Below are 20422 nucleotides of genomic sequence, written 5' to 3'. Positions count from 1 at the left end.
TGTGAAGGTTCAGAACTTCAGTAATAACCAGAAAACTCTGGAATAGTAAGACGACTTTTAGAATCAAGTTATTATATAACACAGAAATTTTGCAGTGTAAACAGACCAATTTTACTTAATGATTTACTTATGAAACTATTTACTTTGTAACATCATCAAATACACTTATTTATTAATTTATCTAATGTCGTCTTCCTATTCCTCAGTGTTCTGGTTATCACTGTATATTGAAGAATTTCTCCGCTTTTAATTTGTTATTCGAATAAATTCAGTTAAAGCTTTAATACGATCAAATACAATCGAAAAGAATTTCAAATGCCTACTGACGTCATCCATACAGATTTGCATTTGATTCGCTAACTAACTTTCTCACAAAATTTCTATCTATCTATCTATCTATCTAGCCATCTATATATCTATCTATCTATCTATCTATCTGTCTAGCCATCTATATATCTATCTATCTATCTATCTAGCCATCTATCTATCTAGCCATCTATCTATCTATCCATCTATCTATCTATCTATCTATCTATATATCTATCTATCTATCTATCTATCTATCTATCAATCTATCAATCAATCTATCTAACTATCTATCTATCTATCTATCTATCTATTCTTATATCTATCTATCTATCTATTTATCTATCTATCCATCTATCCATCTATCCATCTATCTATCTATCTATCTATCTATCTATCTATCTATCTATCTATCTATCTATCTATCTATCTATCTATCTATCTATCTATCTATCTATCTATCTATCTATCTATCTATCTATCTATCTATCTATCTATCTATCTATCTATCTATCTATCTATCTATCTATCTATCTATCTATCTATCTATCTATCTATCTATCTATCTATCTATCTATCTATCTATCTATCTATCTATCTATCTATCTATCTATCTATCTATCTATCTATCTATCTATCTATCTATCTATCTATCTATCTATCTATCTATCTATCTATCTATCTATCTATCTATCTATCTATCTATCTATCTATCTATCTATCTATCTATCTATCTATCTATCTATCTATCTATCTATCTATCTATCTATNCCCTTCACCCTTCCCCTCTCCCCCCCTGTGTAATTGTACTGCAGGGACCGGGAGCACTCTAAAAGGTTTTTCTTGCCGCCTGGTCTAACTCTGGACGTAAGTAAATAAACTTTAAAAGAATCTCAATCTAACTCATCCAATCAATATACAAATATACAGGGGGAACCACAAAGATTGGACGGTAAAGATGACCTGAAACTCGTCAAATATGACAATCCCAGGTTTAAATTACGTCTTCTGTCGTAAATATATAGTCTTTAAAATGCTTAATTACTGTTTTGGCAAGGAAAGAAACAGTTTTTATATGCAGAAAGTTATGAATATAAGTTCACCCTGTATTTATAATAAAGGTAGAGAGGATAGGGATTCTGTACATTTTACTGTGACGTTTTTGGACTTCTTAGGAGCCGTGTTTTGTAAATAAACAGGAAAGCTAGCTTACAATATTTTGTTACAGTCGTCGTCGTATATATCAATACAATGAAGACGACTTTCTATTAAAATTTTGATTTCTATCAAGAGAAAAATACTGAAACTTCTAGACGCTGCTTTTAAACTGTTTAAAAGCTGTCAATTAAGAGCTTTTCTCTGTTTACTTGTAAACTTGTAATTTTACAAATTTGCTATTCAGGGATTAAAGTTTAAAGCAGTTTTAATGAAAAGTCGTCTTCATTGTATTGATATAAAAGCCTTCTTCTGTATAAAGTCCAGAGATGGGCATCGTTTTTGAGAACGAATTATTTTACTGAACAATCGTTCACTGAGAAAACGAACGAAGTAGATGGAAATGAACGATAGTTTTAGAACAAACAAAATCAAAATTTAAATTTATTTGTTTTGAATTTGATTTTTTCTAAGAATGCCGCGCACCACTCACATTTTTCAAAATCCGTTTTCTAAATAAAACAATTAATTTAAAAATATTATAAAATTTAAACTATATACAAATGTGGCGAAAGATAATCGATGACTATAGGCTGTAATATCTGAATGATATGTTTAAAATGAAATTGATTTTTTTAATTACGGTCTAAGTCGTATGTTGCAATTTTCTCAATTTGTATGTACGCTAAGTTATTCGGTATGAGACGTCTTTAACAATTTTCTCCTCATAGACGCAACAGATAGAAGTAAGATTAGTAGCGATCAAAAGCTCTTTTTTATTGCATTAAGCCTATACCCCCTTTCATTTTTCGCAAACACTGATTCACAATAATGTCCTTAAAAGCTTTACGAAAATTTCAACATATTTATTAATTGGTTGTGAATTGCCCTAAACTTTAAGGGCTATAATCTCAAATGCAAAAAAATGTTGTTCTTAAAAAAAATGTTAACGTAGATTTGTTGTCACTCTTTGTTCTTTTAAATCGCCGAAACTTTGTGAATTTTGTCATCGATTTCATTGGCACAAAATAAAACAATTTTCGTTGTTTAATGTATAAAAGTTTTTTAACTGTTTTCACATGACCTTATTTTTCTTTTAAAAAATTGCCAGTCACTCTCCAATTTTAAAGAGCAACGTTTTTTCAGACTCTTTCTTTCAATTGTATAGTTCAACATTTTCCATTTTTCAATAATTGGTAAACTTTGACCTTTAGATTGAATTTCTATTTTTACGTGAACTAAACTTTGAATGAATAAGAGGATTAAAAAACAACAAAAGAAGAATTTTTCTTAGAAACACAGCTGCGACGCATCTTCAGTCCTGCTTACACGTGTTCACGCAGATATGTCAGGTTAGTTCAAAATTTACTCGCTAGGTGTACACGCAGATATAATAGGTTAGTTCAAAATTTACTCGCTAAGTGTACGCGCAGATATGTCAGGTTCGTTCAAAATTTACTTGCTAGGTGTACACGCAGATATGTCAGGTTAGTTCAAAAAATACTTGCTAGGTGTACACGCAGATATGTCAGGTTAGTTGTTCAAAATTTACTTGCTGGGTGTAAAGGCAGTTATGTCAGGTTAGTTCAAAATTTACTTGCTGGGTGTAGAGGCAGATATGTCAGGTTCGTTCAAAATTTACATGTTAGGTGTACACGCAGATATGTCAGGTCAGTTCAAAATTTACTTGCTAGGTGTACAAGCAGATATGTCAGGTTAGTTGAAAAAATACTTGCTAGGTGTACAAGCAGATATGTCAGGTTAGTTGAAAAAATACTTGCTAGGTGTACAAGCAGATATGTCAGGTAAGTTCAAAATTTACATGCTTGGTGGACACGCAGATATGTCAGGTAAGTTCAAAATTTACTTGCTAGGTGTACTCGCAGATATGTCAGGTTAGTTCAAAATTTACTCGCTAGATGTACACACAGATATGTCAATTTAGTTCAAAATTTACTCGCTAGGTGAACACCCAGAAATGTCAATTCAGTTCAAAATTTACTCATAAGCGGTATGTACACATAATGTCAAATTAGTTCAAAATTTACTCGCTAGGTGATCACGCAGGCGGCAGAAATGTCAATTTAGTTCAAAATTTACTTGAAGGTGTACATTTAGATAGGTGTATATTTACTATTATAGAGTTAGCTTAGCCCTAATAGACTCCACTCCTTTTTTATTGTTTCATTTTCTATCTAATCATCTTATACCTTAAAATTTAAACATGACACTTTCCATATAAATATCTGTTTTATTTCTATCACCGGCAGCCGTAGTAAATTTGAACTTCCGAACCGGGTAAACCTTTCTGGTCCCAGTTTGTACTTATAGCCCGCACCTTGGGTAAATAAAGGAGACACTTAACAGGACTAGCCGGTGCAACTAGGTTGACGCGGTCAGACATTAGGTTGAATTTACTTTTACTTAAGGGTCAGAGGTGCGTGTTATGTTAATATATCTATCTATCTATCTAACCATCTATGTAAACATCTATCCATCTATGCATATATCTATTTCCATCTATCTATATGTCTCTTGATCTATTTATCAATCTATCTATATCTAACTAGGCATTTACCGCAGTATAATCCGTGAAACTTATTTCCCAAGTTAAAATATCTAATTTCAGTTCTACTGGACGTTTAACTTTACAAATCTACAATTATTCACAGCCATAGATTACAAGAGATAAGACAATACTATAAATATTGTCACCCATAGATTACAAGAGATAAGACAATACTATAAATATTGTCACCTATAGATTACAAGAGATAAAACAATGATACAATTATTCACAACCATATATTACAAGAGAAATACTATAAATATTGTCATAGATTACAAGAGATAAGACAATACTATAAATATTGTCACCTATAGATTACAAGAGATAAAACAATGATACAATTATTCACAACCATATATTACAAGAGAAATACTATAAATATTGTCAACCATAGATTACAAGAGATAAGACAATACTATAAATATTGTCAACCATATATTATACTCAGAGACAAGGCAATAATAAAAATATTTTCAAACATAGATTATACTCAGAGATAAAACCATAAATTATACTCAGAGCTAAGAAAATACTATACATATTGTCAACTATTGATTATACAGAGATAAAACGATATAAATATTCACAACCATAGATTACAACAGATAAGAAAATAATAGAAATATTCTCAACCATAGATTACAAGAGATAATACAAAAATAGAAAACTCAGAGATGAGACAATAATAAAAATATGCTCTACTTTATATTATACTCAGAGATAAGACAATACTATAAATATTGTCACCTATAGATTATACAGAGATAAAAGAATAATAGAAATATTCTCAACCATAGATTATACAGAGATATGACAATACTACAAATATTGTTAACCGTAGATTACAAGATATAAGAAAAAAATAGAAATATTCTCAACCATAGAAAACACAGAAATAAGACAAAAAAACAAATTCTTACCATAGAATCGAATTCAGAATCGACAATAATCAAATAAATGCAGTCGTTCAATTGGTTATAATGGCACAGGAGAAGTACTGAATTTGTGGCATTGATTTGTCAACCTAATTTTGTTATAAAGATCTTAGCTACAAAAAAAAAAAAAAACACAAAATACCCCAATTACAAATTGTGGTCTGCCTTTTTTATGCTTTTACTATTACCGGAGAAAATACAAACTTCAAAGATCAAAGACGAGCTTCTGTCTTCTCTCAACTGTCATGTATCTTGGGACACTCTGTACTCTCTGTCCCTTTAAAAGTATTCTGCCTATGGTTCTATACCTGCGAGGTATCTAAAAGTATTCTGCCTAGGGTTCTATACCTGTGAGGTATCTAAAAGTATTCTGTCTAGGGTTCTATACCTGCGAGGTATCTAAAAGTTTTCTGCCTAGGGTTCTATACCTGTGAGGTATCTAAAAGTATTCTATCTAGGGTTCTATACCTGCGAGGTATCTAAAAATATTCTGCCTAGGGTTCTATACCTGTGAGGTATCTAAAAGTATTCTATCTAGGGTTCTATACCTGCGAGGTATCTAAAAATATTCTGCCTATGGTTCTAAACCTGCGAGGTATCTAAAAGTATTCTATCTAGGATTCTATACCTGTGAGGTATCTAAAAGTATTCCGCCTAGGGTTCTATACTTGTGAGGTATCTAAAAGTATTCTATCTAGGGTTCTATACCTGCGAGGTATCTAAAAGTATTCTGCCTAGGGTTCTGCACCTGTTAGGTATCTAAAAGTATTCTATCTAGAGTTCTATACCTGCGAGGTATCTAAAAGTATTCTGCCTAGGGTTCTATACCTGCGAGGTATCTAAAAATATTCTGCCTAGGGTTCTGCACCTGTTAGGTATCTAAAAGTATTCTATCTAGGGGAGGTATCTAAAAGTATTCTGCCTAGGGTTCTATACCTGCGAGGTATCTAAAAGTATTCTGTCTAGGGTTCTATACCTGCGAGGTATCTAAAACTATTCTGTCTAGGGTTCTATACCTGTGAAGTAACGACTGAGGAACTATTTGAAACAGTCTCTAGAAAACAGTATCTTCAGGTTGTACGTGAGTATTTTTTTCTAGAAAGGATTGTTCTTATCAGTTTAAGTGACCCTTCATGCAAAGATAGCAATGCCGGATTCACAACAGTACCCTTGAAACCTTTAATAATGTGAAAGATTCGGTCGTTTTCAATTTCTGGGTTTCTGAGTCTGAAAATGAATTGAGTTTCTTTACCGCAAAATCTGATTTTTTACTCTCTATATCTTTGCAACCTAAAGTTTTAAACCATAGATATTTCATACTATGAGTACTGTTAGTTCAAATAATCTAAGTTTAATATATCAAAGGTTTGCACCATGAGGTTGTAAATATAAAAATATTTGAAAATTTGAGTTTGCGGCAAGGATTCAATTCTGCTTTCTATAAATGTTCTCCTGATTCCTACATGCAGACGCAGTATAGAAATGCGAAGAAACTACAATTTAAAATAATCCGTTATTTACACTAAAGTTAATAATATCCAAAGACGGTAGAATAGTAGAAGATAGGGCATTAGGAATTAATCCGAGTAGTGTGTACGCTCTGTAACCTTTTATATGACGTCATTGGCTGCAGTATTGGTTTGAAATTCAAACAATCAACATTAAAATTCTAGTTATCAAATAAATTAATCATTGTAATTGCTAAAAATGAGGGGTAAATAACGATACGGTTATAAACTTCTAAATTTGTTTAATCAGTTATAGGATAGGATGCTCTCCTAAAATTGTGATTTTGTTACGCATCTCATTTGTATGAAAAATACCACATATTTTGAAACAAAATTTGTTAGAATGTCATTAAGTATAGTTCTGTTATAGTCTAAAGCAGAATTTTAGGGCAGTAACGTGAGCAAAGCCCGAAAAAAACCTTGGTTTTAAGTAGCCAGATTTTTAAACAAATTACATTGCAGACTGTTTTCAGACAAAGTTTATCTAAACAGATAATAAAGTTATGCATTTCTAACGGAAAATTATGTTAAAAAACGCAAGTTTTTGGTGATAGAAATGCTTAAAAAGTCCTAAAATCTTTTTAAATTATAGAAAAGACTACATTCTATGGCTTCTTATTGAACCCACATGAGGCGTCTGGTTTTGCGCTTAAATCCCAATGCCTACTCTTTATATTACAAAGCTTTTTGATAATATCAAATTCATTCTTTATCAGACAACGCTTTAAATCCTACCGTTGTGAATCCGACATTGCCATCTTTGCATGGAGGTTCACTGAAAACTACGCTTATAGTCCCTTTTAGGTGATCTTTTTTTCTATGCCTAGCTTTGTGTGATCTGAAATAAAGTGGTGAGAAAATCGGGGTATTAGGGTACATAGTACCGTTGTGAAATAGACATGCAATTTTATATTTTTTTAATGAAGGATCACTTTCAATCACGTCTTCAGTCCCTTTAAATACTCTTTTCATAAAAGGATCGTTATTCCTTTAATTCCTTAGCTTCAAATTGATATGATTTGTCATTGTTTGACTTCTTTACGAGGATTGTAATTTGTAATTTGGCGGATTTTATGATTTCAATATTTCTGGTTACAGTGTATATTTTATAATTTTATACCACTCTTTAACATGAAATACAACAAATTAAAGCGAATTAAAAACCTGTAGGAGTCACAATGAAAACATCCAGTTTGCACAAGAGGGGGAGAGGGTTGCATGAGTTCAAAGGGGGGGTGGGGATCTGGGAAAAAGGGCGGATTGCCTCAGGGGTGACCAGGTGGGCTGTATGCAACTGTTAAATTTTTTTATTTTTCAATTAAATCAGAATTTCAGGAATTGTTACAATCTCAATTTTTCGTAATTTATACTTATAAATTGAGCTTTAAAAAAAGGGTTTTTAAGGTAATAAAATTAGTGATTGAAATTTAAAAAAATATAATGACCAAAAGATTCTTTTTTAGATTAATTTAGCGACAATTTTTTCTTCTATTTTCCTATTTAATTTCTCTCTTAAGTTCATTTATGTTTCTGATTTTTTAAACATTCATATCACTTATCACTTATCACTTTACTTTCACTTATCATTTTCACTTATCAGTCATCACTTATCACTTATCACTTATCAGTTATCACTCATCACTTATCACTTATCACTTATCACTTATCACTTATCACTTATCACTTATCACTTATCACTTATCACTTATCACTTTACTTTCACTTATCACTTATCACTTATCACTTATCACTTATCACTTATCACTTATCACTTATCACTTATCACTTATCACTTATCATTTATCACTTTACTTTCACTTATGACTTATCACTTATCACTTATCACTTATCACTTATCACTTATCACTTATCACTTTACTTTTACTTATCACTTATCACTTATCAGATATCACTTATCACTCTCACTCTCTCTTTTAACTTATAAAAAGGTGAGTCATGGAGCAATTCAGTTTTTTTCAGTCTGCAAAACAATATTTCTAATGAAATACAAGTTTGGAATTTTTATTCACCCTATGCGATAAAGTCCAATAGATCACAACAATGCAAAGACTATGCTATTCAAATTTCAATTGAATTTTATAACAAAAATCCTCTAAAAGGTTTAATATTCATTTGATCATGTCAAAGTTTTAAAACTGATATTTCAGACAGAGAGACATGTTTTTCCCACTTCATGGAAAGTTTCAATTTTAAAAACAGAAAAATCAAAAATACCCTGAAATCCCAAACACCAAACATATTCTTCATAGGATATCACCCTTCCCCTTCCTTCACCCTTCCCCTCTCCCCCCCTAATTTCATAGTTAGACCTACATAAAAAAGACTTCAGATTTAAAGTAAAGTACAAAATTTTATTTACATATAACCCTGAGCCCGGGATTTGAAAAATTCTGGAAAATGCGGCTCGGGTCTAAGCTGTCGTTGGACCTTATTTACAGTCTGAGCTTTCGGATTCAAGCTGAATCTTATATTCGACGGATCGTTGAGTTCGCAAAACCGCTTAAATATTCTATTTGGCGGATTTTCACAGTTGGAATTGGCGCATTCCAGGTTTTGATGAGAACAAGACTCAACATTGAGCCTTATTCTCCACTAAAACCAACCCAAGTCGATTTTATTTTCATTGGGCCTAACTCCTAAGTCGAGCCTAGGATCTTGCAGCTGTCATTCACGTGACACAATCTGTCGTCAGAGTTGGGTCGAAGATCGGGTCTTAAAGTCGGGTTCAAGGAATTACGAGTCGAGTCGAAGTTTTTAAATCGCTGGCTCTGGGCGAGCTGCGTTTGGTTTCTTCCATTTACTTTCGATCGCAGTTTTGATACGTAGCTCAACAATTTAAAACTTGTTGAGCTGTCTTTTAATACTTTTATTCTTTTATCTTTCAATAATTGTTAAGCCTTAATGCACAAAATTATATCTAATGCAATTTGAAATATCAAATATAACTTGGTTAAAGGTAGTGATTAAATTAAGTCAGTATGATAAAACATCTTAAAAGTTACGTCACATGATAAACACCTTAGATATTTTTCAAGATATAAACATTCATCAACAAATCTATATATAAATTTGGCTTGTCTGTCTGTTTGTCTGTCTGTCTGTCTGTCTGTCTGTTTGTATCCAATAAACGTCAAAACGGCTGAACCGATCGGGCCCAATTTTTTTGTGGGACATCTAGGGACCCCAGGGAAGGTTTATGAATGATTGAAATTTTAAATATTTGTCTCCATCAAAATTCGATCTTCACTAATTTTTTTGAAATTTTGAAAATCCACGAATTTTTTTGTGAAAATCCGCGAATTATTTTTGTTTTGTTTTACGATGTACACAAAGAGAACATTTTCACAATTAATTTAGAAGATGGGCACGAAGCGCCCTACAAGGCTAGTATTAAATATTTAATATCGAATTTTTTTTAAGGGAACCCACAATGGGGAATAACCAACTTTTAGCTGAAAAATACAAGGATATATATGATACCAACCAACCAAAAAAAATGTTTGAAGTGTTACAGAATTAATTATAAATCTGCCACTCCGAAAATTAAAATTATTATATTATAAAGATGTATTCACACACAAAGATATAAATACATATATAAATGGTGTAGTTTAAATTTGTTTAAATAAATTTTTGAAAATACAGGTTTCCTAAAGAAAAGAGAAAAATTTGCAAATTTATGCACAAATAGACGACATTGATTATTACTCACTACATAACATATTTATCATTTCAATTATTACGTAATCATCGAATCCTTCATATAAATTATTCGTTCTTGTATTTTAAAGTTCTTGTAAAACCGGAACTTTCCATGCATGTTCCAATGGGAAATCAAAATATTTCAATTGTTTCTTAACTAACATTTTACTATAAGATCAAAGGAATTACAGAACAATCATTTGCAATAGAAAATAAATTTCTGCCAAGTAATTTTTACATAAATTCGAAAGAAATCTAATGCAAAGCTTAGAACTTGCTTCAATAGTCTCATAGAAAGACACACATCTGCTAGCTAACATAGTTTTTACATGTAAACATTGTGAAATACTTTCAATCAAGTACTCCGTGGATGAATGTAACCCGGTGAATAAATATATTTGTTTAGTTTACCGTGGATGAATGTAACCCGGTGTATAAATATATTTGTTTAGTTTACTGTGGATGAATGTTTCCCGGTTTACTAATATTTTTGTTTAGTTTACCGTGGATGAATGTAACCCGGTGTATAAATATTTTTGTTTAGTTTACTGTTGATGAATGTAACCCGGTGTATAAATATTTTTGTTTAGTTTACTGTTGATGATTGTAACCCGGTGTATAAATATTTTTGTTTAGTATATGGATGAATGTAACCCCGTGTATAAATTTTTTTGTTTAGTTTGCCGTGGATGAATGTGACCCCACAGCTTGAGTTCTACGTGAACAACAAGAAAGCAAAACACAAGGCAAAAAATTGATGTTTAAATACAGTGGTAGGCAATCATACAAATAGAATAAAGACGACTTTTTTATTTTAGCTTTTATTGTTAACAAGCTTTTTCGAATTACAAGTTTAAAGATATCAAAGAGAAGCTTTTAACTGACAGCTTCTCTATGTTTATGTGTATCCATAGTTGTTTAACAACTTGAAATGAATCAAAATTTAAATCAAATGATGTCTTCATTGTATTGATATAATCGCCTACCACTGTAAGAATCAGAAAACGCTGGATCATAAAACGCCGCTAATGATTTATTAATAATTATTGCGATTTTCCTGTAAAAATACAATTTAGTAGATTTTTCTGTTGTATAGCATTTTATCTGGTACACCGTTTCATTTATGTGTAGCGTTTTATAACGTAGCGTTTTACAACGTAGCGTTTTATAACGAAGCGTTTTATAACGAAGAGTTTTTACTGAGATTAATTTTTCAGTGAAGCATTTTTGTGATGATCAAATTCTTTCAAAAGATATATTTCTGACAACAGTTAAGGCGCAATATTAGATAAACTTTTATGATATTTTACGATCAAAAGGAAAGAAAATACGAGAATAATTTTAGTTTTCTGGAAACCACTGTAAAATTATTTTCAAAAAATTTCGCTAGTTACAATATTTTATCTAGACTAATATGAGACAATTGTGCCCCACTGAGCTGTCAAATAAATTCTTCATTGAAAACAATAAGTTTATTAGTTAAAAAAGAAAGCGAATATATCCTAAATATTTCGACATAATTTTTCTTGTATTATATGTATTTAAACTATTTAATTCTGTTTATATTTGAATTTTTTTCTAACAAAAGTTTAAAGTGCAGGACAAATATTAATATTTTCTAACAAAAGTCAAAATTACAGGACAAAATGTTAGTATTTTCTAACAAAGTTAAAATTGCAGGATGAAATATCAATATTTTCTAACAAAAGTTTAATTTACAGGACAAAATGTTAGTATCTTCAAACAAAAGTTTAAATTACATGACGAAATATTAGTATCTTCTAACAAAAGTTTAAATCACAGGACAAAATATTAGTATTTTCTAACAAAAGTTTAAATCACAGGACGAAATATTAGTATTTTCTAACAAAAGTTTAAATCACAGGACGAAATATTAATATCTAACAAAAGTTTAATTTACAGGACAAAATGTTAGCATTTTCTAACAAAAATTTCAATTTACAGGACGAAATATTAGTATTTTCTAGCAAAAGTTTAAATCTCAGGACAAAATATTAGTATTTTCTAACAAAAGTTTAAATCTCAGGACAAAATATTAGTATTTTCTAACAAAAGTTTAAATCACAGGACGAAATATTAGTATCTTCTAACAAAGTTAAAATTGCAGGACGAAAAATTAATATCTAACAAAAGTTTAATTTACAGGACAAAATGTTAGCATTTTCTAACAAAAATTTCAATTTACTGGACGAAATATTAGTATTTTCTAACAAAAGTTTGAATTACAGGACGAAATGCAAGTAAGACGACTTCTGGATGCTGGGAATGAAAAACACAGCAAGTAAGATTTGAAAATAAATGAAAAAATTAAAAAAAATGATGGCGGCCATTTTGTTTTTAGGAATAAGTTGCGAGCTTTTGAATACCAGCTGGAGGATAATGGCGGACTACTCGGTACATCACTAGCTCTAGAAGTTAGGATTACTAGGAACCATTTGAATTCAAACAACAAGGTATCTATCTATCTATCTATCTATCTATCTACATACCTACCTACCTACCTACCTACTTACCTACCTACCTACCTACCTAACTGCCTACCTACCTATCTACCTACCTACCTACCTGTAACTACATATCTACCTACATTCCTACCTACCTACCTACCTACCTACCTAACTACCTACCTAACTACCTACCTACCTACCTAAATACCTATCTACCTACCTACATGCCTACCTACCTACCTTTACCTCCCTTACTATCTACCTACTAACCTACCTACCTACCTGCCTACCTACCTGAATATTTAGGTAAGGTTTACATGTCGTGCTACTGCTGCAAATGGAATCTATCTGGAGGAAACAAGTGTTGATGTTGGAGTCAGGTACAGGGTGTCCCACGAAACATGATGAATTAAATGTCGTCTTTAATATTTGCAAAAAATTTGCGGTATTTATTCGTAAACCTTATTTTGTAGGTAAAATTCTAAAGTTAATAATCCCGAAATATTCCTAGTCTTGATGTTTCCAAAATGTGGTCTGTCTTTTTCGTGATTGTAAGAAGAATTTCGTTCAGACATCGATAATTTTGGTTTTATTTAATAACTTTGAAATCTGAAGGAAATTCTTCATATCTCTAGTAAAATTGACAGCACAAAAAAGGCAGACCACATTTTGAAAATACTTGTACTACAAGAATTTTGTGTTTATTGTTTCAATAATCATACATATGACGACTAAATGTCTCAAATAAATTAAAAGTACAAATCCTGCTACCATCATGTTTCGTGGGACACTATGTAGTATCTCTATATGTATTTAATTATATAGAGTTGTGAATTTTGACACAAACTCAAATTTTTTAATCTTTATATCCTTGCAACCCAATGTCGTAGGTCTTTGATTTTTCAAACTATGAATTCTGTTTTATAAAATAATCTAAGTTTGAAAATTAAACAGTTTACATTATCAGGTTATTTGAATATCAACGACATGATGTTATTACTTCGACAATTTGTGTTAAAAGTGATTTTTACTATTTTCAATTTTTCCTAATTAAAAAACTAAAAATGAATACAAAATTCCGGATACAAACGTGATTAGCATGGTTTTAAGAAAAACACAAAAATTTAATCATATTTGCCATCTAATTAAATTAGGAATTTTTATAAAGTTTTTTGAATATTTAGTAAATAAAACAATGCATATAACAACGACGCAAAAAAATAGAAAAATCTACATTGGTGTGCAAATTTTAAATCAGGGAAGTTCCGGGAAAATATCATTGACTCCGTGCTATGATATTTTTAAATTTCGGAATTGAAAAACAATTTTTGTTTATTAAAACAATTTCAAAGTATGTTTTTAACTGTTGAAAGTGTGGTATAAGCCTTAAGGTCGATCCAAAGACAAGTCCAGCCATTAAGAATTCGACATTTAAATACAAGGTACGGACTCAGGATGCTCTGCCTGATCTAGGTGAAACAGGACGGATACAGATATAAGTTAATTCTGTAAATGATAAAATAATTATATATTTAATGTTTAGAGCACAAGACCTTCTCTTCTACTCTTCAAGCACTCTAATAAGCCCAACTATTAGCCTACTCATCCTAAGTTTCATTCATAATATACTTCAGTGAAGAAGAAAATCTAGAATATGAAAACTACTTTTAAACTCAAGTTCTCAAGTATACACACAGACCTATTTCAATAATTAAGTTGATTTTCTAGCTATAACAAGTAAAACACAATTGTAACACCATCAAATACACATCAAATGTATTAAACGTCGTTTTTTGGGTTCACTGTATCTATAACTAGCCTACTCATCCTTAGTTTCAATCATACCATGCTATTTAAATATTTCCATACTAAAAAATTCCTTATTTTTATGTCATTTTTCGCAGCCAAAAGTTTGATATTATACAGGGTGACACCCAATGGATGATATTTAAATGCCCTGTAATTGTAACTTTATTGATATTAGAGCTAAAATCTATGCCTTCTTAAATGGACTACTGACATTATTTTAAATAGTTTTCCAGCCAAAAAAGAGTGCGATTTATCTGATCCGCAATGAGGCAATTAAAAGTACTTCTACCAGTTCCTCTAATTCGAAAAGTTCTATTAATCATATTTGCCCAAATGGAGAACACAATATAGAAAAAAATGCTTTATAATATTATTAGTCAAAAACATTTTTTATTGTTAAAAATTTGTTTAGGTGCCAAACTAGAAAATCTGTAGTTTTCATATGGAGTTTATAATTCCTTAAAAATATTTTAAAATAAAAAAACACACTAATTGTGAACTTTTTTTAAATTCCAATAACCTTAAATAATTTATGAAAGAGTCTGTAAACACAATTGCAAGTGACCAACCATTTTCAGAGGGACATGTCCGATTTACAACGGTACTCAAACATATTGATATCTACAAAACTGCCTGATCCATTACACCGGGTTTCCTAAACTGGGTTTTATTACGATATCCTTAAATTTCGGGCTCAGGCGCCAAAAAACTCTTTGCCTTGTATATTTTTGTCATTTCAAGTATGAATTAGATATCAATGTTTATAACTTGGAAAACTGATTATTTGCGATTGTGATTACTCTACAAAAGTGGCTTGTGCAATTCTTCTGCAGGAAAACATAGAGGATTATCAGAATTACACAGTTTTTAATCTAGAAAAACGCGAATATCTTCCTCATTATTTACCAGATTAAGATTTTAAGGGTACCGTTGTGAATCGACATTGCCATCTTTGCATAGAGGGTCACTTGAAATTACGCTTATAGTCCCTTTAAAAAATTACGATCTATAAATTTGCTTGCCTATTGTTATTTTCCCACGAAACATGACAGTTCATCAACAACTAAAATGTCGTCTTTCATCTTTGAAATGTTTTGCGGCATTGGCTCGTCAACCTTCTTTTAAAAATATGATTTTTAAAACATTAATAATAACATTCCCTTATTCCTGGCATTTCCAAAATATAAAGAACTAACTGAATTGCCCGGCGTTGTTTAATTTTAAATTTTTTTGTAAAAATAGATTTTAAATTTTGAAGAAAAAAATCGATTTGAGAAAAAAATTATTCGAATTTTTAAAATCCATGTTACCCCCAGAATATTCATGGGTTCCCTAAAAAAATTAGCCAATTTGGTTCTGACGTTTGGCCAGTTATAGCTAACAAAAAGAAGAGCTATTTATAGATTACTTTCTGTAATCTCCAAGCTGTCATGTTTCGTGGAACACCCAGTTTTTTAAATGTATGTGTTAAAATACAATGTTCGGCGTTTATGTCAATACAATGAGGACGACTTTTATACTCAAGGTTTGATTGTTAACAAGCTTTTTTTTAATTACAAGTTTACAAGTAAACAAGGAAAATCTGGTAATTCGTTTCCTTGTATCTATGCTAGCTGTTTAAAAGCTTTTTAGAAATAAAAATTGAATTCGAAAGTCGTCGTCATTGTATTTATATATACGACGACGAATGTAAATATATTTTTTTGCAGAAACATATCAGAATAATGTAATATTTTAAGTGTATCGCCGTATTTATCTCTTATAATTGTTAAACTATATATTATTCTACATGATTATCATTGTATCGAAAATAATATAACTTGTAAATAAAAATCTATAAAAACCTTTTTTATTTTTTTTTTGTTGAAAATTAGTTTTTTACCATACATTTTTCTTTTTTCTTTAAAATGCTCTTGCAGACGATGATATTTTAATGCCAAAAAAACTCTCAGGTTAATTTCTCAGGTAAATTTTAGTATTATGTAAGCATCTAACAGAACAAAAAATACCTTAAAAGCTTTGTCGTCTTTGAAGTGACTGAAGTTGTTCTGCGATTTTTTATTTTTATATATTTTTTTTAAAAACCAGAAAAATCTTTGACTTTCAACTTTTATTATTTTCTTTTTTAACCAAGTCTCTGACTATTGTGCATTATTATGTAAATAATAGTGAATTTTTGAGCAAAATCTTGCTGTTGATATCTATTTTTAATATTTTTTATTCCCAAATCTACGAAATAAATTTTAACACCTCCTTCTCCCCTCCCAATTTTATTCTTTTACCTACACCTTGGCTGCAAGCAATGCATATTGAATAAATGTTTATCTATTCGAAATGATGGATTTTCTTTTCTAAGAACTTACAACTCGTTATAACTTAACATTTCTTAGACACTCATATTGCAGCAATCCAGGTTTAAAGGGACTGTAAACGTAATTCAAAGTAACCCTCCTTTTATAGAGTGATATGTCCGATTCAAAACAGTACCCTTGAAAGCTTTGTCAGATCATGAATAGTTGAACTGTTCATTATTTTTAAATTCAAGTTACTCTTCAATAGTGATTTCTACATGACTATTATTTAGAATCAAAATAGAATAAACTGTGAAAATTAACACTTTTCAAAGTAGAAAAACGATGATATATCCAAGATTTTAGATTCGACAAAGCTTTTCCACGGGTTTCTGCAGTTGTGAATCAGAAATTCCACTTTATAAAAAGAAGATCACTTGAAAATACGAGTATAGTCCCTTTAGTATTTATTCTTCAGTCAATATTTTCTGTTTCTAAGCACGCAAGAGCACGCAAGAGTACGATCTTTAACAAAACTAATTTTTTCCTCGCCAAACTGCGCTTCTCCGTAATTAATAATATGAAGGAATGTTTATCAGAAAACTGATGCAATTAACACAATTTTATAGGAAAAGAATTTGTAGGAAAAGTAAGATCAATTAATGAATAGAAAGCTTCTGAAATAAAAAAATTAGTAAATCATCACAAAAAAGAAGATTTTTGCAATTTTTCTTTGTCTACTTGTTTCATGAATGCATGATTTATTTCAGGACTGGAAAATATATGAATTAATAACCCTGAAAGGATGAGACTGTGAATAAAAAAAATCCCCAAATTAACCCAGTGTGGCCCATTGAGTGGGCAAGAAACGCCCTATATCAACGTTTTGTGTAATCCCCGAAGATAAAAAAGATAAAAAATTTACCCAGTGTGAATATAAAAAAAATCCCGTATTAACACAATGTGTAGAAGTAAGAAAAACCCCATATTAACCCACTGTGGAGGTAAAAAATTCCCCATTTTACCCAGTGTGAATATAAAAAAAAATCCCATATTAACATAATGTGTAGAAGTAAGAAAAAACCCCATATTAACCCACTGTGGAGGTAAAAAATTCCCCATTTTACCCAGTGTGAATATAAAAGTAATTCCCATATTAACATAATGTGTAGAAGTAGGAAAAAATCCCATATTAACCCATGCACTGTGGAGGTAAAAAAATCCCCATTTTACCCAGTGTGAATATAAAAAAGAATTCCCATATTAACATAATGTGTAGAAGTAAAAAAAAACATATTAACCCAGTTTAGAGGTATGAAAAATCTCCGTTTAACCTGCAGGGTGAATATAAAAAACCCCCATATATTAAACTAGTGTTGAGAAGTAAGAAAAATCTCCATAATAACCCAGTACTTGAGTAGGTAAGCATCATTATATCGATGTATAGCTGCAAGAATTAGTCACATATTAACCCAGTGTGAATATAAGAAAAAACCCCATATTAACCCAGTGTGATTATAAGAAAAAAAACCATATTAACCCATTGTGATTATAAGAAAAAGTCCCATATTAACCCAGTGTGATTATAAGAAAAAGCCCAATATTAACCCAGTGTGATTATAAGAAAAAGCCCCATGTTAACCTAGTGTTAATATAAGAAAAAGCCCGATATTAACCCAATTTGATTATAAGAAAAAGCCCCATATTAACCCAATGTGAATATAAGAAAAGTGTGTTAGTACTGAGATGGGTTAAACCTGATAAAATAAGACAGATAAATCCCCAATGGTTCATGGAGAAAAATATTCTGGTATCAGCGTACCGAGTATAAATATATTTATATACACCCCGTCCCACAAAACATGATGGATTAAATATTTTTTATTATTTATCGATTTGTATTGAGTTCCCTAACATATTTCCGCAAACAAAAAATATTTTTACCCCCCTCGGCTTACTACGACAATATAGATCACCGCTTTAAACCAGCAAAATTTCATCTTGAAGAGAAATAATTACAGATAACTTACAGTCATAACCAGAAAACTCTGAAATAGAAGGATGACTTTCAGACTTAAGTTATGACTTTAAATTGACCAGTGAGCATGGGACACAGCAAGTGCACAGTGAAAACAGACCCATTTCACTTAATTAGTGATTTAATAATTGTCTGGTAAAACCTAAAATACACATAAGTATTGCTTTTAAGTCGTCTTCCTATTTCAGAGTTTTCTGGTTATCACTGTAAGATTATTTTCAGTTCAAAAGAGAAAACAGTTTCAGTTTTTTTTTGTTCATTTTGATGTCTACAATTGATCGTTTCGAATTCTATTGTTAAAAGGGACTGTACCACTATAGTTTCAGTAAAACTAAATGTTTCCATTTACTGTTTAGCGCCGATATAAGGATTCATCTCTTATTGGATAATGAGATAGATAGAAAGATAGATGTTGCCACCATACTTCTATTAATTCAGAATAGACAACAAACACATGACTGAACCCTGATTGGATCAGGCGCTAATGAACTCGGCATACAGGAGTGGTACGCTTAGTTATAAGTGACTCTATTCAAAGATGGCAATCTCCAATACCCTTGAAGCCATAATCTAGCAAAAACTGTAGATTTATCCGACTTGATCGTGCTTCTTATGCGCAAGTCACTCGCAGAGAATCCGCAAATAAATATTAACAGTTTAAAGAAACAAAAAACATGGATATTTAGTATACATTCAGGGTACCGCTGTAGTTTGTAAATCGGGCATTTCCATCTTTGCATGCCGAGGGTTATTTAAAATTACGCTTACAGTCCCTTTAATTAATATACAAGAAGATGTAAATAGGTATGTAAACCATCATATATTAAAGGATGGATGATAAAATTCGATCAATAGATATAAATTGTTCAAAAGAAAGAAATATAGATAGATACGAATAAAAATAGATATATATCTAGAATGGTAGATGCAAGAATGAAATGCAAAGAAAGTTAATTGCAGTTGCGTATACTCTGCGTACATATTGAAACCAGTTCTCTCTGGGCGGAATTTGTAAACAAGAATAGATGCATCAGTGTTCGTCTAGTATCCGAGGAGGTTAACAGCATTGAATTTTGATAATTCACATAATAGTTTCCTATGACCAGAATATTTCATTGATTATTTATGTGAAAGATGGATCCCATGTCAGACTTCGATATCTTCAATCTACACTTTATCCCTCTCTGTCCTTTTTTTCCATTTTTCTTAAGGTTTCCGTTTTTCTTTTAGATTCATCTTTTTTCACTTTTCCTTCTTAAACCCATCCTAGATAAACTCCCCCTTTATTTTATCCCCTTAATCCTTTTTTAACTTTTTCAAAAGTTTTCCAACATTTTCCTAATATTTTTCCATTTCCATTTTTTCTTTAGATTCCTTTAAATACAAATACAAATAACATTTTCCCATTTTTCCTTTTTCCATTTTTTTACCCTAGAAATATATTTTTCTTTATTTTAGATTTATTCAAAAAGATAGTTAAGAACAGACCCTTTAACTAACCTTGTATTGAGGTGTAGATAGTTAAGAACAGACCCTTTAACTAACCTTGTATTGAGGTGTAGATAGTTAAGAACTGACCCTTTAACTAACCTTGTATTGAGGTGTAGATAGTTAAGAACA

General features: G+C 30.9%; 1 protein-coding gene and 1 long non-coding RNA gene across 2 annotated transcripts; both read left to right on the top strand.

The window, feature by feature from the left end:
• Window positions 1-1110: 1110 nt before the first annotated feature.
• Window positions 1111-6054, top strand: LOC111711343 (uncharacterized). Its single transcript, XR_002767224.1, has 3 exons — window positions 1111-1173; window positions 2756-2813; window positions 5972-6054. It is a non-coding gene; the product is annotated as an uncharacterized LOC111711343 (long non-coding RNA).
• Window positions 6055-10879: 4825 nt separating this feature from the next.
• LOC111711342 (uncharacterized) lies at window positions 10880-16296 on the top strand. The gene is made up of 5 exons (XM_023485678.1): window positions 10880-10942; window positions 12446-12498; window positions 12559-12670; window positions 12971-13044; window positions 14208-16296. Exons 1-5 carry the CDS (start codon window positions 10886-10888, stop codon window positions 14299-14301), a joined length of 390 nt encoding a protein of 129 aa, XP_023341446.1. The 5' UTR covers window positions 10880-10885; the 3' UTR covers window positions 14302-16296.
• The last annotated feature ends 4126 nt before the right edge of the window (window positions 16297-20422 follow it).

This window comes from Eurytemora carolleeae, unplaced genomic scaffold (assembly GCF_000591075.1).
Source record: "Eurytemora carolleeae unplaced genomic scaffold, Eaff_2.0 scaffold374, whole genome shotgun sequence".
Taxonomy (NCBI): Eukaryota; Metazoa; Arthropoda; class Copepoda; order Calanoida; family Temoridae; genus Eurytemora; species Eurytemora carolleeae.
The sequence above is the reverse complement of the archived record's forward strand: the minus strand, read 5'-3'. Positions and strand labels throughout refer to the sequence as shown.